Genomic DNA, 23140 nt, shown 5'->3' with positions numbered 1-23140 from the left:
CAGTCCTGCTCTCTGTGAGGACCTCAGCCTGGGTTTCTGGGACATGCAACCAATGCATGGCACGAACACGGGGACATGGGCCAGAGGCCAGCACGCTCCGTGGGCCCACGCGGGCTCAGCAGCGCGAGCCCTCCGCATACCCGACAGGATGGGACACGGGACACAAAGGAGCCGAGCACCTACCCGGGGAGCTTGCCAGGCCCGTGCAAACCAAGCAGCCCAGTGCACAGTGACACAGAGAACGTGCAGGGAGTGCACAGTGACCTGGGGGCCGGGACGTCCCCCAGGGAGGTATGGCCAGGAGGAGCAAGGCCCCCCAGGGCAGGGGACAGGGTGGCGTGGCACCCGGGTGTCCTGTGGTCTGGGGCCTCTCCGGGTGGGGGACCCTCACGTTACCGAGAACGTCCTGGAGAAAGCGGGTGAGCTGGCTGTTGCGGTAGGGGATGTGGTCTCTGTGCTCCGCCAGGGCCCCCAGGACGTCCGCGAGGGCTGCCAGGCTCCGGTTTATGAACGAAGTCTCCCTGAGGGCCGTTCCTGTCACTCCAGACACACCTGGGACAGCACCAAGACCCCATCACGTGGTCAGCATGGGCAACAAGTTCTCTGGCCACATCAAGAAATGAACAGGAAGAGCAACACCGTCCCTCCTCGGGACGGGAGCCCTGAGTGGGGGGACCCTTGGTCCCATCGACCTTCTCCTCTGATGGCCTGCACGGCCTCGGCTGGGAGCAGCTGGCAGTGCAGAGCCCTGGAGCGGGACACGGCCGTGGACAGACCGCGGCCCGCTGGGCGGAGCAGGGTGAGCTTGCTCGAGACGGGAACCCTGCTCAGGCCCCCCACACCCCCGCTCGCCCCAGATGGAGGCACCCGCTCCGGGCTCACCCGCACACTCGCTGCCCGCCAGGTCCACGAGCTGCAGCTTGGCGTGCACCTGCTCCCCCGATCGCTGGGCCCCGGGGGACCCGGGTGAGGCTCTGCCGCCTGCTGGCTGCCCCTGGAGCTGTGGTCTGAGTGACTGCCCGTCCGCTGCAAGGGGGTGACAGGAACCCGGGAGTGATGTCCACGAGGCCTCCCTCAGCTTCCCGCGGTGCCGGAGAGCGAGCCTTCCTCCCGAAGGACCGCACTCCAGAGGGCACTTCCTCGGACGGACAGCCCAGCAGGGTCTGGCCATGGGACGGGGCTTCTCTGAGTCACATAGGGACGGACAGCATCAGCCTCAGAAGGCAGGCCGGAGCCCACGTGGTCCCAGGAACAGAGTGATGTTCCGGAAGTACTCAATGATGACACGCATTAATACCCAAGGGGCCCCGACGGAGGTGAACCCCGCCGTTCGCTTCCCAGCCCCCCACAGAAGTCCTGGCAAAGCCCTTCCTCACTTCACTGTGCGTCCGTTTCATCAAGCGTTAATCCTAAGTGGTCTTCTTAAAGAGATTTTTTAAATCTAAATTATATACTCACTGTGGAAAGCATAAAAAATACACACAAAAATACCACTCTGGTCTCCACAGCCTTCTCACCGTGGCTGGCGACCACTGGCTCCTGGACGATGCCTGCCCACACGGCCCCGCCCTCCCTGCAGGCGCCTGGCCCTGGGGCCATCCGGCCGAGTTCGGGGGACACGGTAGTCAGGCATCCGTGCCGCTCCCACCCGCCCCCGTCCTCCCTTGCCTGGGCCGCCTTGGTGGCCACGGGGTCAGGGGTGTGCCGCCCACCGGGACCAGGCGTCCGTGTGACCGCGTGTGAAGTGGGCCCTGGACCAGCCATCCCCCGCTGGTGCACTGTGGCACCAGGAACCTGCAGAAACACGGGTGCTCAACGCGTCCGTCCCAGCCTGGGGGCTTGTGCTTTGCGAGTCCCGCCCTGGGTGCCCGCCCCATCTTCGCCGACTGGGACGCATGACCCTCGCAACATGTGCCTTTTCTTACATAACTGGCACCATTTTACATTCTGGTTTGTGACCTTCTAAACCCAAGTCACACAGTCTCTCTCACGGAGCAGGAATCCCGTTCCCAGATACAAACGCGCCTGTCCTCCATGGTATGTCCTAACGAAGCCTTGCCCTCTGTTCCCCCCACAGCCCCCGTCCCCTCTCTTCTCAGCCCGGGTTCCGGATCCCCCAAAGGTGTGTTTGCGACCCCCACCCCCAGGCCGTGGGCCATTTCTCCTCCGTGCCCCTGCCCGGGCGCACACGGCCGCTTACCGGGGCTGCCGCCGGCAGGGGCTGCGGTGAGAGTGGCCGTTATTATCAGGTGGGACCTGGAAGAACAGGCGTGCACACTGGTGGCGAGCCGTGCCCGGAACTGCAGGCTTCCAGCAGCAAGCGCGACGAAGTCCTCCGCACTGTGCACGGGCCTGGAGGGCACACGGGGGATGGGGACGCCCGCGGGGCGACGAGGGACGCCCGCTCCCTCTCCCACAGACCAAGCGGGCTGACTGGAGGAAAGCAGGCTGGAGCGTGTCTTAGACAAAACAAAACAGCAAGTCAAACCCCTTCCTTGTCTGAGGCCTCACTGACGCGTCCTCCACGGCTTTCCTCTGGAGTGGTCACCTGGGCCCGCAATTTCCAGTCCCGCATTCCTTTACGTAGTGCGGCCCCGTGGACTCCAGCAGAAGTCCGGGTCCCTGCTCTAGCCGCTGAGCCATGACAGCCACTCAGAGCATCCCACCGGTGGGACCTGGATCGTTGCGAGTCTTAGTAGAAGCTGAGGGTTTGGGTTACCCCGTGCAGGCTCACGGCTCAAGGCACCTGGTTTTCTTCAGATGCGAGAACAAGCTGCAGACGCTTCCCGTACTGACTCTAAGAGCCCGGGACAGGCTCACCCCCCAACCCTCATTAGCAAAGGGAGACCGCCTCCCCCTGCCCCCTGTGAGCCCCCCCGACACCCAGAGGTGGATCCAGGGAACAGGTGTATCAGGCAAAGCGAGGAGACTTCCTTCTTCACCACACAGAGGCTTACTGTGTTCTCTCAAATACGGACCCGCACAAGCGGACATGAGGGCGTGTGCACTTAACCGCGGGTCGGCGGGTGGGGGGTCCGCTGTTGCGAGCCCACTCCCTCGTCTGGAATGTGGGTACAGGACCGGTCCCACACGTTTGTCATCAGGATATTTTAAAAGGTTAGTTAACGTGTCTGTTGTCATTGTGATTTTAAAAAGATAATTTCTAAAGCAAATTGAAAGATGCAGATGCGTTCTAAGGCAACACAGAGAACCTTCCAGCGATAAACGCGCCGGTCTGGCCCACGCGCTGGTCTTACACGGGGTCCAGGGGAAGCCACCGGCCGCTCAGAGAGGCCAGGCCACAGCTGAGTACTCACACTCGGGTGGGCAGCGCCACCTCCCGCTTTGTGGCCTTGGTCATTGGCGCCTCCCGCGGGGGCCCAGACACCGCTGGATGCCGCTCTTTGGCCAGAAGGTCCAAAATGTCGTTATTATACACTTCCACTATGGACACGTCAACCTTCAGGCTCCTGGATGGGTTTTCTGAAATAAGCCTGGGGGGTGGGACAGGAGGGGCTCAGCCATTGTGTAACTCGGGCCGCCCGGTGAGGAGAGCTGCCAGGGAAGCCATCTCATGGGGGAGGCTACAGTCCCGGCCTCGCAGCGAGACTCCCGGCCGGTGAGCACCCGCGGGCACCAGACGGCCTGCAACCACCGGCAGGAGGAGGGCCTGTTCTCGTCCAGCTGCAGGGGGCTACCGTCTTGGGAACAGTGGCTTTCCCTGAGCCGTACCTGGATCAGTGATCTCAGCCCTCGGAAAGGGCCCTTAGGATCCCAAGCCCAGGAGGGCAGGAAGCAGGGAGGACACGCAGCTGCCACGCAGCCAGCCCCCGGCCCGAGGCCCCTCACTCTGCAGAAGGCCGAAGCCAGCTGCGACGACAGGAGGGCTCGGCACCTTTCCGGGGCCGGGTTAGCTCTGTTCCAGGGAGGACGGAGTGCAGACCCCTCTGCAGCCCGGCTCGCGCCCCGATGTCCAGCCAAGTCCTGCCCGTGCCCTCCTGACAACCCACCAGCCTCTCAGAAACAACACGTCTTGTCCCGACGCATCTGGTAAAGTGCTGTGTGCCGACTGTGGAGAGGTTTAAAAATACTGATACTACCCACTTGGAGAAAAACCCCATAACCCCAGTCAGGGGAAGAGTGACCACCAGCCTGGCTCCTCCTGCCCACGTTCCTGCCAGCGCCTTGCCACCAAACTGCCCACACAGCCCACGGAGGCCGCCCTGTCTTCTGGGACCACTGCCTGCCTGACACGTGCATGGCGAGAGTGCAGTCGGAGTCGGACGACAGTTCTGTCTTGTGCACAAAGAAATTCTGTGCCCGGGGCCGGGAGGCCAGTGTTGGAGGAGCGTTTCTGGAACATGCGGCGTCTCATGCCAGCACGGACAGATCGAGTTTACTTAGGAGCTCCAGAGAGCCCAGAATAAAATGAGCAATTAATGTCTTCCAATGACACAGTCAAGAAAACAAGAAAGTCCAAAACGGAAGAAAAATTCTCCAGTAAGAATAATTTTCGGTTCAGAGTTCGGGTTTGGGTCGTCCTCTGCGCTGGGGTCTGTGGACAAGACTGAGGGTAACCGTGGGAAGAGCGAGGAGCCAGGTCAGCCGAGCTGGGGGCTGGGCGTCCCCCGCGGCTCCGGCCACCATGTCCTTGAGCCTGACCCCCGCCTGCGTTTCCGTCCCCTCGTAGGAACGGCCGTGTCTTCCCAAGTCGCAAAACCCGAATTTGGAATTTCTCATCTACATAATACCAGGGAGCTGATTTGAAGATTTTCTTCCACTACGTTAAGTCCTCGACCAGCGCCATTCACTGGCCCGCGGGTCCCTCTGGCAGCGTTGCTCGATTCCGCGGACGGTGCCGACGAAGCAGGCGCCAGGCTTCGCCTTGAGGAAGCGAGTGGTCAGCGGGCAGCACGCGGGGACAGTCACAGCGCCGTGTGGGGCATGTTCCACAGAAGCACGTGCGGGTCCCGTGAGGCCACGAAGCGGGGAGCCCCTCATCCCGTGCATCGCCCAGATCCTCGCGGCGTCGCTCCGGGGCTGCCGAGGGCCGGCGATGGTCACACGCTCCACCTTCCTGGGGCATCAGCTGCCGCTTGGAAGAGCCTCCTCTCGTCGGTGGCAAGTGGAGATGGGCTGCGAAGGAGGTGGCGTCACCGGGCTCGGAAGGGGCCAGGCGCCAGAGTGAAGGAGCTCGGAGTGGCAGGGGCGGCGAGGACCCCGGAGCCCGGAATGGCAGCAGCCCCCGGCCCCCCTCTCTGCGGCAGACACTGCAAGACCATCTCCGCGGCTCCTGGTCTCTCGGGACCCCTCCCTCCACGTGACACCCAGCAAAGCCCAGAGCGGCAGCGGCTCTGCTGTGGCCTCCCCTGGCCGCTGCTCAGCTTCTGGGCAACGTGGCTGCTGTCAGGTGAGGTCTCCCCGGAGGAGGAGGACGTGCTCTCCTGAGCACGCCTCGGGCTCCCCCTACAGTCCCAGCCCCTTGAAATTCCGAAACAACTAAACAGCTGATGGAGAGCCGTGTCCCCAGAGGGAGGGCGCTGGCACCCGAGATCCCAGCCCCGCCCCAGGGAACCCCGAGGCCTGGGCTGGCTGGCGTTGAGCCTTCCTGGGCCGAGCCTTGAGGCTGGGGTGGCGTGCTCCCCGCGGGGAAGTCCTCCGCAGGGCTGGTGCCCGCCCCACACCCCCTCCGCCCCCACTGCCCACAGACACATGCGTGGGAGTGGGGCCCCTGCACGGTGCCCGAGTCGGCCTCACCGCCACTGAGACCTCCGGAGCGGTGGCTACACAGCAACAGCCTCACCGGCCCCCAAATGTGCTTCTCCGACGTAGTTAGCGGAACAAGCTTAGCAAACGCGTTCTCCGTGTGCACTAACACAAGGATCATTGGTTTGAAGATGCTTCAACATGTGAGGCCTGTGTGGGGTTCTTCCGTCCTTGTCCCGTCGCGATTCTAAGCCATGAGAAGCTCGGCAAGGAGACACAGACAGAACCCGAATCTGAGGGGGCGGGGGGCCTGGAACGCACCCAGCCCGCCGGAGACCTGTGCCGGGAAGACGCTTCTCTCGGGGGCAGAGAGATTCGCAGGGACACGGCACAGACGGCCGCAGAGTGAGGCCACGGCGCTTACAGAGCAGGGTGAGTGGAGGGAGAATGAGTGTGGTGCACAGTGGCCCCTGAAGGCAGGGACAGTCAGTGTGCAGGCCTAGAGCACGGAATTTCCCAGCTTTGTTCCTGGATTCCCTGGTCGCTTGGGCGGTCGAGGACACCCTGTTACTAATTTTTTTCCAGGAGTAACTGTGTTGGTAAGATCACCAGAGTGCGGTGGGTCTCCTCCAGGAAGGTTTTCCCAGACCAGAAGCATCTTCAATAGGCCCAGCTCACCCTAACTTCGAAGAAGAAAACCAGATGTGTCCCCTCTTTCCAGGCCAGGAGGCAAGGAAAGGCAACAGGGGTCTCCCTCTGTCTCCATCGCAATCTAGGACAGAAAACTTCCACGCTCTACCCTCTCCTGACCAGGGTGGCTGTCCAGCCCTTGCAAGAAGTTCTGATTTGGGGTGCCCGGGCGGCTCAGCATCCGCCTCTTGATTTCAGCCCAGGTCAGGATTTCAGGGTCGTGAGCTCGAGTCCTGGGTCGGGTCCCATGCCCAGCTGGGATTCTGCTTGAGACTCTCTCTCTCCCTCGGCCCCCACAAAATAAATAAATGAAAATCTTTAAAAAGAAAAAAAAAGCAAACTTAAAAAAAAAATGTTTTGTCTCGACAGAATTTCAACATAAATGTGCCATAAGAATTTCTGGTGTTTGTGGTACTGAGGGCCCGAGCGTTTAAACACTGGGTCGCACGCGTTCCGGTAGGAGCGTGGGGCTGCGGGGGTGGGCGGGCTCGGGCGGACTCTCTGCAGACAGTAGCGCTCCGGCCCTCCCTTCCCCGTGCTGCCCGCCTCCCACCCTCCCCGCTCGGCTCGCCGCCCCCACGTACCTGAAGAGCTCCCCAGCAGCCCTGGGCACGATTCCGAGGTCGCCACGCTCGTCCTTAGAACGCGGACCCAGCATGGTGTAGCTCTTCCCGCATCCGGTCTGCCCGTAAGCCAGGATGCAGACGTTGTACCTGAAACCCGACGCGGGCCTCAGCACAGCCCGCAGCACCCTGGGTCCTGAGCGCGTGCTCGCGGAGCGCTCACTCGGTCGCAGAAGTCCCTGCACCGCACACGTCGCTCTGCGTTCCTGCTCCCCGCCCCTTGCTCCTCCTCGGGCTTCCACAGGAGCTGGTTTTCGCGGGACCCCTGGGGCCGTTTGGTCACGCAGTGTCAGGCCGAACCACACTCACCTTCGCACCCGCTCCACACGCTCCTGCCGGCACCTGCTTCCCCTCCGTGACTCCACATCTCCTCTGGGAGCCCACGGCTGGCACACAGGGTCCACACTGGGGTCCCCCCGCCCCCCGCAAGACCCCTCGTGCTCCCCACCCACTCCGTCAGGGCAGGGCTGGGGTCGTCCGACAAAGCTCATCTTGGTAAACGCGGGCTGCTTCTAACACGTGTGAAACAGCCCTTCCCTGGGGTTTCCCCGTCACACATGGGACCTTGAGCGCGGCGGACGGTTCCCCCGTTACTGGTTCTTAGACTCTGTTATTCCAGGGGGCTTGATGATTCCGTGTCCGCAGTGAGCCAGAACGCGCCAACGCGGTCTCCGTGACAGGCGCGCTATCCCCCCACCCAACAGCTCCGGATCATGTCACAAGGAGAGGGACAGTTGCTGCCTCCCTGCATTTCCTTCCAGCTGTTTCTTCAGCCCGAAATGTCAGTGGGAAGACTGGAACATCACATCAAAAGACTATTTAAAATAGATATAAACTTATATGATAGGATAAGCATTTACGATATAAACATATAAATGATACAAATGTGTAACCTTGGCCAGGAAGGGACGGCTGATCCAGGCCCCTCGGTCTTGGAGGGGCGAGACGGTCCCCACGCAGGCCCCACCTCGAGTGTCTGATTTCACAGACGGACTTTAATCAGATGGCTTTTTCGCCTGAGGCACCCCCAGCAAGTCCCACTAGCAGAGGCCTGTTCCCAGGAGTGGGGCCAGTGCTCCTGCTCACCGGCCTCGCGCGCAGCGATGGGGGCCTCCCTCCAGGACGGACTGTTCCGTCCTGCAGGAAGCACGTCAGGGCAAAGACCCAGCCAGGACCTCCCGGCCACCGCCCTGCATTGTTGGTCTTCCGGAGCGGAGAAGTCTCAAGGTCTTCACAACAACAACCTCGCCTCGTTCCCATCTCGCACCTTCCTGAGGGCTTGCTGGGCGCTTCTCCGGTGGGAGCACCTTGGTCTCAGCAGAGCCAGAGCCCCTACAGGCACCTTCGGAACCCTCAGGAATGCAGAAGCCTCTTGGAGAAAGCAGCTCAGCACTGAGAACAATGCCATCTGTTTCACATTTGGGATGGAAAGGCAAGTCTGGCAAAGATCATTTAACCACTGTGTCTTTTTCATTTCTGGAATCTGCTTACTTAAGAGAGGCCTACTGAAAAAAGGAAAAAAGAGCCCTCCTATCATTTTCCACGGAAGAACTTTTTTTGGATGCCTCTAAGAGCCCCAGCATTCCAGAAGAAGCGTGTCAGGAGAAACCGTGTCATCGCGGGAGGCCCGGCCCCACAGGTGGGTGCAAGGGGAGGCCCGGGGTTCCTGTGGGGACATGACCCATCGCCTCCTATGCCTTTCAGGCCCCTGGGATGGGCTTCAGTGCTGGGGCACCGTGGGCAGAACCAGGGCTATGCTGACGGCTTCTGGTCTGTGGACGTTGGCTGTGGGAGCCTCTGCCAGGCCAGCACCAGGACGCCTCCTTCAGGCGGCTGAATGCAGGCTCCTCCGCCCAATTGGGCTTCTTCCCGGCATCCCAAGGTAGGAAGTCTTGGCGTCTTGTGTCACCACACAAACCTGGTTCTGTTTGTTGCCGGGAACCCCCGCGTGGACCCTGAGTGCAGGGCGCCTGCAGTGGGCTCCCACCGTGTAAAGATGTGATCTTTACTCAGAAGGAATGACCCGTGGCCTTGGGACTTGGCAGTCATGTGTCCGGAGCCAGGGGCTCTCATCCCAAAAGAGTGATGCGTTCCTTGGTCCAGTATCAACATGCAGCACAGCCTTCCTGAAAATTCTAAAATGCAGGGAGAGTCCCAGAGAGCACAAGGGCAGCCGCTCACTGTCTTCACACGCATGAGGACCGGAGAGTAGGAGCCCACTGACAGCCGCTCCTCAAGTCCTGGGTGGCCCTTTTGCTGGCAGGCAGACCAAATCCCCCCTCCCCCCACCACTGGACAGTAATCGCTCTGGGGCTATGGGTTTGCTCTAATATTGTCGCAAATGCACCGACTCCAAGGTCACATTCTGTAACACGAGTGAGACCTACTTAGAGTTCCTCGTAACTCTGATCACCGACCTTGAAGATATGTCAACTCACCCGTCCAGGAGAGACGTAAGCAGCGGGCACACATCCGCAAACACCACTTGCTGAGACTCTGCCGGACCATAAACCCTGAGATACAAAGGGAAATGAGAGATGTACGTTAGGAACCAAATATGAGAAACAAGAGCCTCACCCACTCCCATCTAAGCCTCCAGCACAGTCGGGATCCATCATTTCGACAGTAAGAGATCAACCCATTACCTTTCAGGCTAACAGGGGTTAAGAGAGACTGGAGAAATGTCTCCTCCATCATAAAAACACAATTATGAACGCTTGTAAAGCAGAAAGAAAGAGCAAGCCAGCAAGAAGAGAAGAAAGGATACCATGTAATTATCCTGGGACTAAATTAGGTCCACTTAAGTGGGTCCAACAAGAATAATGTAAAAATCATACTCTGGGCAACACAGGGTATGCAATATTTAATTCTTATGTTCAAGCTCTCCAAAGCGGTGTTCTCCTAGGCCCGGGGTTAGTTCAGCAGAATATCCGTCCCCGTCATGGGACTGGAATGTCGGCTATGGAAACGGGAATCCCATGTTTATAAGCGCGCACAAACTGAGCTAAGTAGGAAGGAGCTACTAAAAAGTGCAGCTCGTCGCACAATTTGAAACAAGACTGGAATGCAGCTGAAAGCAGAATTTGGGCCAGACTCCCAAATGTATGAACTAAGCATTAGTGGTCTGTTGTATTAGAGCCCATGTGCTTTGCATTTAAGCTTAGACGTCTGGATACCGACACCAAATATTTCCTTCTTCCATTTTCAGAATGTCTCATCGTGGCCAATGGACCCAGAGTATCTCCAGAAGCAGCAGTAATTTTAAGCATATCAAATGTTCTCATTGTGCCTGATCAGGAAGGCATTTGGAGCAAGTGGTATGGTGCTGAGCTCTTGAATCTTATTTTTTTTTAAGATTTATTTATTTATTACTTTAGAGAGAGAGCAGGGAGGGGTGGAGGAGCAGAGGGGGAGAGAGAGAGAATCCCAAGCAAGCTCTGCGCTCAGCAGAACGTCCATTTAATGCGGGACTTGATCCCACGACCCAGAGATCACAACCTCAGATAAAACCAAAAGTCAGACGCTGAACCTACTGAGCCACCCAGGGGGCCCCTTGAATCTTTATTTTTTTTTAATTTGATTTATTTATTTGACAGACAGAGATCACAAGCAGGCAGAAAAATAGGCAGAGAGAGAGGGAGAAGCAGGCTCCCTGCGGAGCAGAGCGCCCGAGGCGGGGCTCGATCCCAGGACCCTGAGATCATGACCTGAGCCCAAGGCAGAGGCTTAACCCACGGAGCCCCCCAGGCGCCCCTTGAATCTTTTTTTTTTTTAACTTATCACGGAATTCCCCGTGGCAGGCTACTTGGCGCAAGCCCGCAGCCCCGCACTTGGAGCCTGTGGAAGCTGACCTAGCAAATGTTTCAGTTCGTGCCTGAAAAGAATGAAGACTTTTCCGAAAAACATCATGATGGTGCTTACCATTACCACATTTTAAAGAATTAATGGTTATTCCTTAACATCATCCCCCAAAGTCAGTCTGTGTTGTCTATTTCTCCAGTTCTCCAGTAAGCTCACTTTTCCTGTTGGTTTTTAAAACTCATGATTCAAACAAGGCATCCCCGTGGCCACTGGCCCAATGCCTTCCACAGCTCTAGTCCACTGCAGGGGTCCGCAGACTTTTCCTAACTCGTAAGCAGTTTAGGTTTGGTGAGCATCTTACTTAAACACTCGGGTCTTTCCCACCAACATGAAGCCAAGGTCAAAGGTGCTGCCACCTATACTTTGTAACATTGTATCGAGTCATTACTCAGGAACACAGCAGCTGGACACAATGAAGCATCTGCTTACAGAAAATGGGGGGCAGGGGCTGTGAAGCCTGCGCTGGCAGCACCTGCGGGAGCTGAGACAAATGCAGAATTAGACCCAACTACGCCCGGCTTGTAGGATAAAGGAGACATCTCAGATTATTGGGGAAAAGCTTGTTTCACTAAGTGTTATGGCTGTACCTACGTAGGCACATGGAAAAAAGTGAGATCATTCCATTCCTAAGATATTAATTATTCTAAAATACATCCCAAACAGATCACAAGTTTAATGTAAAAAATAAACCATAGGAGGGTTGCCTGGGTGGCTCAGTCGGTGAGGCGTCTGCCATCGGCTCAGGTTACGATCTCAGGGTCCTGGGATCCAACCCCCCATCGGGCTCCCTGCTCGGTGGGGAGTCTACTTGTCCCTTTGACCCTCGCCATTCTCGTGTTCTCTCTCTCACTCTCTCCTTCTCTCTCTCAAATAAATAAACAAAATCTTTTAAAAAAAGGAAATGCTTGTTAAAAAATAAAAAATAAACCACAGGATTACTAGGAGAAGATGTGGGTATATTTTTCTCTAACCTGGTGACCTTTGTAACTGTAATTAAGTTAAAAGGGAAAAAGCTTTGGTGTGGCTAAGCGATTTCAGGAAAACAAATACAAAGAACAAACTTGGAAAAAGACTTGCAACTTAAGTCACAGATAAAAGATCACTAACCCTAATGTATAAAGTGCTCCTGAAAATAAAGAAGAGAAAGGCCAATCCTCTCCGTGTTGAACTGTAACATTTCCTTCTCTTTAGGAATATGCTCTTTACGTCTCTCGAGACATTGGAAACCACTTCTCTGTCTTTGAAGAAGAGCGTCTAGAGACTCGAGCGCTCCCAGAGGAGGACTGTGCGTGCCTCTCTGCCACCTGAACGGACGTCCCGCCCCGCGAGAGAAGCCAGGCGCGGGGCGCATTTTGGCCATGGAGGGCATGGCCCATCGGGAAGGCCAGGCCGAGTGGGGGGCCTTCATTCCGCACAGCCAGCACCCCCACCGGCTCCAGCCCACCCCCAGCGCCCCTGCAGGCATCCGGGGGTCTCTGAGCTCTTCTCCTTTCTCTGTGCCTTGGACTGTTTTGTGTCCTGCTTAACTGAGCTGTCAGCACCCAGTTCCAAGGCCCCCGGGTCCCCTGCAGCCCTCCGCCTGCATGTCTGGGAGCTCGGGGAAGCCTCAAACTCGTGACCAGGGGCGTCAACACGAACATGTGGTAGGTCCACGACGGCGTAAACGCAGGTAAGGAGGGAAGGCAGCCAGGGGTCCTCCGGCCACTCGATATGAAAACTAGACTTGGGACAATAAAATTACTTATTATTTTTCTTAGGGCATTTTGGGACAATGGCTGTTACTTTTAGTTTGCCATTTTAACAAGTAATAATATATTTTTATTCTTCTTGGAAGGCACCAAGTATCCTCTGACTCTGGGACAATTCATGTTTTTCCTGAAGAGCGAGGAGTGCGTTTTCCTTTGACGCACAAATAAGGGGTTAAATACTGAACTGTTGAGATTTTCTTTCAGAACTGAAATAAAATATTTGGCATCTACTACTTCCATAAAAAGCTATTAGTTTCACAAAACAGCTTCATGAAAGGAGACAGTCCTGGCACCAAAACAGTATTTCCCCAGAATAAATTCCTGTGCAGATTTAAATTTAAGTTCTTGCTTCCTAACTTAGATGTATAGTGACTTGTGCGTACTCCTTCATTTATTTTTTTAAGATTTTATTTTTGTTATTTATTTGACAGAGGGAGACACAAGGAGAAAAGGAACACAAGCAGGGGGAGAGGGAGAGGAAGAGGCAGGTTTCCTCCTGAGCAGGGAGCCCGATGTGGGGCTCAATCCCAGGACCCTGGGACCATAACCTGAGCCAAAGGCAAATGTCTAACGACTGAGCACCCGAGGCGCCCCCCTTCATTTCTTTTTTTGTCCAAACACCACAATCGAGATCTTCCCCTTTAGTCCAAACCCCAGCCTGCGTGACCGCTGGTGCAGAGCCTCCCAAGAACCCTGGCATCTGAGGGAGGTGTGGCCACGTCTCTTCCCCACTCCCCAAAACAAGGTCCCGGTGTCGGCCGGCCCACGCCCCAGCGCCCTTACCAGCCCTTCTCGGTTCCCACAGGCGGCGCCTGGACTTCATTCCAGGAAGGCGTGTGACCCCTGGGCCTTGGTCCCCTCACCTGTGGCCCCTGCCCAGCTTTTGCTGAGAAGGTCGGGAGGCATGGCCACCTCCCCCCTTCCACACACACCTAACACCGAGGACACAGAACCAGAAACGCTGTGCAGGACACAGCCGGGAAGGACAGAGGGAGAGGAATGTTCGGCTGCAGGAGGAGAGGCCGCCGAGCGGCGGAGAAGCTGGAGCTGCCCTCCTGGGTGGCAGAGGGAAGGTGTGGGAGGACCCCAGGCTGGGCCCGTCCTCAGGAGGAGGCACACACAGGGACAGGGGGCCCAGGCCCTCCACAGGGGTGAGGCCCAAAGGGCGGGTACTGATAAACAGATGGTGGAGACTGTGTCGAAGGCTCTTGATGGGGTGAGGGTGTCCCCCAGGAGGAACCACAGCTGCAAACCCGCAGACCCTGTGACTGTGGACCGCGGCCCTGGGGTGGGGAAAGCCAAACCCGAGCAGTTCCATAAGGATGGGGTCCAAGTGTGGGGACTCCCTCCCAGCCTGGCCCCCCGAGACTGGCTGGTCTCAGGGTGAGAGGCCTGTGCTCCCTGGAGGCCCCCCACTCCGCTCCTGTAAATGGAAGCCCTTCTCTGACCCTGGGGGGCTGGCACCCCTCGAGGCCAGAGGCCTGTTGGGCCGCAGCTGCGGCCCTGTGCTGGGAATCCCTTCCCTGGCTGGACCAGCCCTCCGGGGAGAGTCACTTCCTACCCAGTCTGGACGTGTTCATCTGCTCCCGGCCAGCGGCGGTGGACGCCAGGGGACGGCGGGAGCAGCTCCCAGCAAGGAGGGAAGCACCGTGCTGAGCCCCTTGTCCTGGACGGGATCATTCACCGCAAAGACTCGAGAGGTTGCTGCTCAGAGACTGCCACCCCGGGACCATGTGCCTCAGTGACCCAGACGAGACCCCCGACATGTGGGGCGGCGGCTAGCTGGCTCTCCCCGACCTTCCCGGGAAACTCAGGGCATCAGCATTGCACTCTGGTGCGAGGTCTGTCCGGACACTCCGTCCGCTTGCTGAGCGGCCGTCCGTTCCCCTGTTTTCTGGGTACACGTGCTCGGGGAGCTTTGATTTCCGGGGGTTTGCTCCAGCGCCAGGCCTGCCGGCTCGTCCCCCCAACAAACTCGCACCATGGTTTCAGAGCGATCGGGCCGGCAGTTCTTTTCTCGTAGAGATCACGCTTTTAGTGGCGATTCTCAAGGTCACAAAGTCCTTCTCCTGTGTTTTCTGGTTTTATACTTTGTATCTAGGTCTAGATTCCATCCCGCTTACTGTTTGCAAAAGGTGCAGTGCCCAGGTCAGGGGTCACCTGCAGGGGACGCCGTGGGCCGAAGAGACCCCTTTGCTCCAAAGGGCGCCTGCTGCTCAGCCAGGAGCGGAAGGGGCAGGTGGCATCGTGAGCCTCGGGAACCGAACATCTGCGGGAAATCGGTGTTTCACATGGTTGTTACGCATTGAAGCACTTACCTCTCGAAACTATACGTCTTGTGGATCGAGCGGTGAGCCGGACGGTCCCATCTCACCAGGACGGTTTCCTAACAAAGCAAAGCAGACAGGCGGTAAGAGTCAGCCAGGGCCGCACGGAGAACACGGAGAACAAGTAGCCGAGGCTGGCTCGCCACCGCCCTCAGGCCCGTGCGGCCTGTCACTTGTTGGTGAAGGCGAGTTCCGGTGGCCACGGCCACGGCCCGGCTTACAGATTGTAGCGGACGCACTTGGCTGGGCCGCGCGGTGGAGCGACCAGACAGAGCCCGCAGGGTCCCCAGGACTGCAACGTTCGCTTCCCCCCGCGGGGCATGGCGGGCCCCTTCTCTGCATCGGACGGAAACGCAATGGCCCAGGACAGCGCCTCGCGGGGCACCCGACAGCTCGAGGCAGGTGCAAGACTCCCCCAGCGCTCACGAAGCCCCGTCTCAGACATGCTGTAATTCAATCATGGCTGCTGGTGCTAAGGGTTTTTTGTTTCTGTTCTTTTCCCAAATACATCAACTTATGATCATGCAACAGTATCCCCAACACCACCGCGCGCGGGAAGTGAAGACCGTTTCCAGTGGGAAGCCCAGCATCGGGTCACTCCTCCTCGGGCAAAGGGAGGATGAACACTTGGACTTGGTTCCTCTTCTAGAACGAGATGCAAATTCGCGAAAAGACAGTACGGGAAGATGTGAGAAAACAAACTCGCAGCTGCGGGGTGAGTGACCGGCGCACAGGCACGTTGCCGTGACGGCTGCGGCGGGATGTGCCGCCCCGTCTCCTCACGGCGCACACACGGCCGTGGGCTGCTCAGGAGCTGCAGACGTGCTGCGGGACCGTGTAGCTCTCCGTCCCCGGCGCGGCTGCTGGCCCTCCTGTCCGCCGCCCGCCGGGGCTGCAGGGTGCGCACTCCGCAAGGCCCCACTCTCGCCAGAGAGCTGTCCTCTCCGCGGTGAGCTGTCCTCACGGTGGAAAGCGAAGCGCTAGAGGACCACAGGGGCATCCGGGGAAGTCGGGCTGTGTGACAGTTCCTAAGCAGTCGCCTTGCCAACTTATCCAGCCAAGCATCTCGTGTCCTTGTCCCTTCCCAACACCCGCCGCCCCCCGAAGAGATGGCCCCCTCGCCTCTCCTGAGCTGGCCTCTGTGTCCCCAGCTTGGTGCCCTTCAGGCTCTCTTTAGGTCGCTGCCTTAGGAAACTTCTTGAAATGTAAACGAAACAGAAAGGGGACAGTGTGACAAAGAGAAGCGTGTGCAGTGGCCCCCGGGGGGGCTGACGGGTCACTCGGGTCCTTCTCTCCAGAGATTAGTTGCCCCTGGCAGAGCCGGAGGCCGCTTGCTACCACAGTGGAGTGTTCAGCAGCACCGATGGGGTGGAAACCCAGTCCACGGTGACTTCGGCCAGCAAGGAGCAGGGCCTCCAGCTGCCACCTCCTGCGTGCCATGACTCCCAGACGCCTTCTCCGGGTGACACACGGAGACTTGTGCACGGCTGCATCCCAGCCTGGCTCTCCAGGGCAAGGTCTTATTCACAGGGGAGTCGCCAGCAGAGAGGTCATCACCCCACGGAGGGTCTCTCGAGCCCCTGCTGCGCTCCCAGGGCGGTTTCAGGCGCCGTCTAGCCTCGCGCGGTGACAGCCATGTTGCGATGTCACAGTGGTCATATTGTCCACAGCAGAAGTAGCTCCTCAGTCTTCTCCACTCCTGACCCTGAAAGAACGGGCTCCCTAGCCCCGGGACGGAGGTACAGACAGGATGCTGGGAGCAGAGCCCATATCCCGGGCTCCCAAACCCAGAATCCGACCGCAGCCCCGGGCCCTGCCCCCTCCCAGAGGCATCATTTCCCTTTTCCGTTGCCTGATCCTGGTGGTATTCCTTTAATATTATGCCAAGATGGATCCCCAGTGCCTCACGGTGAACTCTGCAAAGAACATGGCCCCCAAAGTGTTTGGCTGATGTTTCCAAATGCCCAAGTTTTAACCATAAAGAAAAACAAATGAAAAAATGCAAAGGTTCAAACTGTCTCCCCCAAAAGCTCGAGGGACACCGTGTAAGGAACATAAAAAGCCATAAAAACAAGCCCGAGTCCAGAAGCGCCCCACGGCTGTTTAGAAGGCCGTCCTACAGCGTGATCACTGGATCTTAAATTTCTGAAATGATTCCAAGAACAAAGTTTTACTTTCCCGAGCACAGCTGCAGCGTCCGCGCCGCCGGCCCAAACACACCGCCTCGATCGTCCTGCTCCACTCGCCTTCTCCTCACAAGCAAGATTCCTTCCCTTGACCTTTTAAGATAATTTCCTTTTATCCAAATTGTTAAGTGCTTGCCCTTCCTTACGGGAGGGGAACGGCCTGACGCGCAGACATAACAGAGACCCTCGGGGCTCCCCACGGCATGGACATCCTTGCTCGAGGAATCCCAAGGCTCCCGGGGGCTCCATGCAGTGGGTGCCCCGCTCAGAGCCGGTCAGGAGCGAAGGCGTTCTCCTGACACTGAGGTGCTTCCGTGTCTGTTTCCAGTGCCCTTGGACAGCTGCAGAAACATCCAGGGCCTACGATCTTTGCCATGGACTCAGCCATCACATTTTGAAGCTAAAAGTCAGTTTTTAGAGATTTTATTTATTTATTTGACAGAGAGAGGGAGAGAGAGATCACAAGTAGGCAGGGAGGCAGGCAGAGAGAGAAGGGGAAGCAGGCTCCCTGTTGAGCGGAGAGCCCGTTGCGGGGCTCGATCCCAGGACCCTGAGATCATGACCCGAGCCGAAGGCAGAGGCTTAACCCACTGAGCCACCCAGGCGCCCCTAAAAGTCAGCTTTAATCCAACTGCCAGAGGCTGAGACCAGGAGGAACTTAAGTGAAAGGCATTCGGCACAGAAGGCCCTGCCCTGCCCTGCCCTCGGGGCTCCTTCACCCCAACCTCGGGGAGCTGGGGAAAGCGGAGGCCGGAGGCCGCCGGCAGGGGTGGGCGCACTCTGAGTCTACGAGTTCTCAACACTCTCTCAGGGAGCATCATGTCCTTATTCTGAAAAACCTGCTGGATGGGCCATGAGTTTTGCAAATAGAAGGCAACCATCCTCTCCCAGGAGATGTTTGGGTTCCATGGCCCAAGGGGCGGGAACTCTGGTCTCATTACCTCTGAGTCACTGCCTGCATGGAGACAAACACATCTCGGCAAATTCAGGTTCAGTTTGGGGTGCCCTGCTCAGTGGGGAGCCTGCTTCTCCCTCTGCCTCTGCCCCACTTGTGCTCTCTCCGTCTCTCTCTTTCAAATAATTAAATAAAATCTTTTTAAAAAGTCACAGAATCTGTCCATTAAAAAAAAATTCATGTTGAGTTGAAAAACTCAGTCCCCCAAAATACAACTAAAAGTCACCAATGACATTTTAGGACCAAATACAGACAAGAAAATTTATTTACGTATAACCATCTACAGTGTATGCAGTTTTATTTATAAGTATAATTTCTGTAAGTTTTTATACATAATTTATAGGTATTATAAGTACTTATATTGTGTAACCCACGGCTTTTATCAGCAACCATGTCTATAATACCTGTTCAATGCACGACAGCTCAAAATGAGATCGGACGTAGTGATGGACTCAGACGGTGGGCGGGGGGGGGCGGTGGTCACTGCCACGTTCCAGCTCCCACGCTGGACGATGCGGTCATAGAGGTCTGCGTGCTAGTAAGCAAGCAGCATACATTCCAAATCGCCCTAAATCCTGCATAAAAAACCAGACAGCCAACCAGACAACGAACAACCCCCCTGGATACTGACTGTGAAGTGGCTGGGTTTCCTCCCGACTACGGAACACGGGCGCGTGAGGACACACAGATGGAGCCGAGGTCAGGAGGCCCCCAGGGTCTCCCGGACTCTGGAGCCTGGTCTCTGAGCAGCAGGGAACGCAAGCCAGCATCCTGACACTTAACCAAACTTTCCCTGGTCACCTGGGCAGGAAGCCAGGGAATCAGGCGTTATTTTAAAGTGGATGAGTAAAGGGGAAAGGACAGAGCTCCCCCGTGGGCTGTCCTGCTGGGCAACAGCAAGGACACAGGGGAAACGTCCAGGAGTAAAGGAAGAAGGAATGACAGAGCTAGACTAACACCATTTTGCAATGTGGTGACACGAATGAGAGCCACCACTGCTCCCATCACAGAGAAGCCCCCCCTCAATGGAGAATGCAGCCCCTTCCTGCCTCAGGGAGGGAGCCTGGGTCTGGCCCAGCCTCCGGGCCCACCTGCCTCTCCACAGGACATGCAGAGGAAATTGGGTGGAAATTTGGTGGCTGGGGCGAGGTCACACACATCTTCCTGGAAAGAATGGGAAGGCCAGATGGTGGCACTTGTGTCTCATCTGTTATCTTGTTCCCACGTGGTCATTCAGGAAGCACCTGACTGCTGAGAGGCCCCCCTCTCTCATGCTGGGGGCCCCGCGAGAGCGTGAGCAGGGCCGCCACACGCCGCCATCGGGACAGGACCTGTGAGCCTGGCAGAGGGGGCAGAGCTGGGAAAAGGCACAGAGACAAGTGTTCTCAGACCGTCTGCCAGCGGCCTCAGCCTGATTCCCAGCGGTGTGTGTCTCGGTTTGTAGGCGTTTCCTGATGCATCTTATCAAAGTCTTCAGGGAAACTCACTCTCTTGTCTGGGTTCAACATTCCCGTGGGCAAGGGGCGGAATCAAATCCCAACTCAAATCCTGCTGCTTCTTCCTGCACGCTGAGCTCGGACAGACTGACAACCTGCTGGCCTGGCCGGTGCCTGTCTTTCTGCCTCTGACAAGTTCAAAGATTCACCTTTTGTTTGCAAATTCACCCCCAAGGCATCCCGATTTCCTTCCCTGGTTCTTGTCACTGGGAACACAGCCAGTGTTGATCCCAAGGGCCTGTCCCTACAGCTGATCTGTGGGGCGCTGCCCAGCCCCGCTTCCGTGCTCGGCTGCTTCTGCCCCTCTCGTCCCCAGAATGGGACTGTGACACCTGTTCCCTGCCCCCCGCAAACCTACCCCCTGCTCACTGGAGTCTTGTCCAGGAGTCAAAGACCACAGGTCACGTACCCAATACCAGGTGCCAAACCCTGTGTCATACACTCTTTATGATCACGTAAGGATAGAGGCGCTCGGTACCGCATGCTGGTAACCGCGAAGGGGGTTCCACGGACCCCACAGTGGCGCTCGCAGATGGCACGCAGCCGACTTCTGTCTACATGACCGGGCTCATGTGGCAGTATTAGGCGATACTGCTTTACTGTTTTGCTGTTCCTCAATGAGGACACGAAGGGTGGTGTTTGTGTACTGTTGGAATTATTTTTCAGAAACAGCGGGAAGAATGTATTTATCATTATGTTTGTGTGTTGCTAATAAATATTAAGTAGTCCTGGTTCTTTCCACATTCTCAGCATGCTGGTGACAGGCAGGCCACAGTGTCCCTACGCTTGCTGGCATTCTCATTACGTGTTCCCCTCGGAGGTCAGGAGCACGGTCAGTGCGAGCGGCCCCACGCACGGACACACGCGTATGTGTGTGCACCGAGGCCAGATGCTGGCAAGTTTGCACATGGCGGGGAGGGGACAGGACATCCCAAACGGGGTCTTATGAACACAGGGGCGAAGCTGCCATGGGCTGACGCAGACGGGTGGCAGATGAATTTCTCCAAGAACCCCGAAGAAGTGAATGGATGCTGGGAGGTGACAGGGACGGCGCATTTCAGACTGGGACCCCCGGCAGGGCCTTTGCGGGCGGTGATGCTTGTGCTGAGTGCGGAGGTGAGGAGGGCAGGCCGGGCCCAGAGCATGGGAGGGGTTCTGGCCTGAGGAGCAAGTGCAGAGACCTGCAGGCAGCACGGGGCTGGTCCCGGTCAAGGCCAGCGTGGCAGGAATGGTGCATGAAGGAGCCGGTGGCACAGACGGACGGGAAAACAGAGGCAGACTCAAGAGTGTCTGACTTTGTCCTTAACTCCTTGTGACTTCACGGAGGAGCCGGAGCCGGAAGGGCTTGTACGCCATCCCACTGTGCCTTCAGGGCCTGCTCCCAGCTACGGAGTGGATGAGACACGGGCAGGAGACAGAGCAACGGGTCAGCTGGCTCTGCGGAGGGGAGCACGGCCCTGAGTGCGAGGGCGATGGGAATGGAGTAAAGAGACTCAGGGAAGGGATTCTGCAGAACACACAGGGCCTGCTGAGTGGGTGATAAGGCAGGTGTCGACGGTGACTCCGGTTCGGGCACCAGGAACTGAGTGGATCGAGTCGCCACTTGCGAAGATGGGGAGTCAGGCAGAGTCTGTCCAAAGGGGAAACCAAGGGTTCAGTCTGGGATGTTCTGTCTGGAGATCGTGTGAGCCATCTCGAATATTGGTTCTAAGACTGAGGCTGCCTGGAGCAGGGACACAAAGGGGACAGCTGCTTTACATCTCATGGCAGCAGAGCTGGGGGTCCTGGGGGGCAGACGCCAGAGTTTCCGCAGCACCACGGGTCTCTGCCTTTTCCAGAAGTCGCAGCTGTTTGCAGAGGATGGTGAACCTCAGGACAAGGACAAGGACGCTGTTAAGGACTGTAGGAATTTCGAACCATTAAAACTTTGTCTCAGGCGTTGCAAATTCATCAGCCTTTGTAAGCGCCTCTCAAAAGAGCCTTGACCTTAAGAACAAATATTTGCATGAGAAGTGACGGACCCATAGGCCTCGTAGCTGAATTCAGAGACTCAAGCATGTGCCAGTCAGACTGACGGTTCAGTAAGAGTGAAAGGAAGGAGAGCCTCAGACAAGAAGACAGAGCCCAAGACCTGTTCCTGCAGATCCGGGTTCACACAGGCCACGAGAGCTCAGAGAGGGACCAGGCTGCCCCAAACTTACAGGTTGAGTCCGGGACTATTTAAGGTCGAATTCAACAGCAGACTGAAAGGAAACTCAACACACACTTGCAGCCTCTTCTGACTCTGGAAATAAGAGCCCACCGCGGGGTCACCCTCCACCCACGCCCCCCCCACGCCCCCTCAGCAGAGCCCCTGATACCACGTTCCTGAACAAACAGCTCTGTTAGGTTAAAAAGCAACCTGGGACCCCACTGATTGCCCTAAACAACCCCAAATCACCCAATCAATCTTGATGGGTAAAATGGGAAAAAAACACCAAACCCTCCAACTTCTGAATTTGAAGCTTCAGAGGGACTTGGATAGGGACTAGAGGGGACAGTTGCCAGGATGAACATAGGTGCATCAGGGCGGGAGCCGCAGCAGGTCCTCCGCACGTGGGGGCCGGGCCCCAGGCTCTGGAGACTGGTTCCTAACGAGAAAGAATTCTGAAGGTTGACCAGGATGCCCACAGACCACACAAAGTGTAGAAAAGGTCAGAACTTAACCATGAATACATAGTGTCTAGAGCTTCTTTTAGCTCAAACTCTTAAGAAGGAGAATTGAATTTGTTCCCTGCTGTTTGAGGTGACATACGATGCATCCAGTGACAGGTAAAAAAATACCTAAAAACAAGGACTTTCTAAGGTGCTCACTTCTGCAGCCTGTCGGGAGCGTTGACCAGAGCACCAGACGCCCCCCGGGCCGCTCTGCAGAACAGAGGCCATCGGTCCACGGACGGAAGGGTCCTCACAGGTTATGACCTGTGACCGTGGTGGGACGCGCTGCAACAGCCAACCTCTCCACAGCGGGGGTGGAGGGCGGGCAGGCGAGCAGACACACGTGGCTTGCACACATGGCTTGTACACGCGGCTTGCACGCGGCCAGCCATCTAGAGGCCGTCATCGCAGCCGAGAGCGCACACCCCACGTGCTCCCTACGTTCATGCTGCGACGGTCGTGACGCACTGCCCGGATGCGGAAGCCCAGCACAGTCACGACTCTTCCTGGTGAGGACTCTCAACCGTGCACAAACCTGGGCCGTCACCCAGCTGACCTTCGCTCCCACTGGCTTCAGACGCGTGCCCAACCCACTGGCCAGCTCTCTGGCGTGTTTTATGATGCTCTGCCGACTGAGCTATCGGGGCTCTTCTCTGGCATGTTTTAAATTGAACGTCAGACAACAGCATCCCCGCGTTCCGCTGATGAGGACCCCCATCTCCACACGCGCACCGCGCTGTCACTAACCCCACACTGTGACGTTAGCAGGACAGATCCGGTTCCCCTGGCTGTCCCCACAGCGTGCGGTTCACAGCTGGGTGCGGGCGCTGTGATCGCGAGCCCGGTGCGTC

General features: G+C 57.3%; 1 protein-coding gene across 1 annotated transcript in view; it reads right to left on the bottom strand.

The window, feature by feature from the left end:
* Positions 1-115: 115 nt before the first annotated feature.
* Positions 116-23140, bottom strand: part of KIF25 (kinesin family member 25) — a 43744-nt gene continuing 20719 nt past the window's right edge. Inside the window, exons 8-14 of the mRNA XM_032837192.1 lie at positions 14947-15014; positions 9458-9532; positions 6981-7109; positions 3318-3494; positions 2201-2352; positions 883-1026; positions 116-552 (exon numbers count right to left, since the gene is read on the bottom strand). Coding sequence (XP_032693083.1) covers positions 116-552; positions 883-1026; positions 2201-2352; positions 3318-3494; positions 6981-7109; positions 9458-9532; positions 14947-15014 — 1182 coding nt within the window. The remainder of the gene's footprint in view (positions 553-882; positions 1027-2200; positions 2353-3317; positions 3495-6980; positions 7110-9457; positions 9533-14946; positions 15015-23140) is intronic.

This window comes from Lontra canadensis, unplaced genomic scaffold, assembly GCF_010015895.1.
Source record: "Lontra canadensis isolate GAN:19392208 unplaced genomic scaffold, GSC_riverotter_1.0 scaffold97, whole genome shotgun sequence".
In the NCBI taxonomy this organism is placed as follows: domain Eukaryota; kingdom Metazoa; phylum Chordata; class Mammalia; order Carnivora; family Mustelidae; genus Lontra; species Lontra canadensis.
This window is presented reverse-complemented; position numbering and strand designations above follow the sequence as displayed.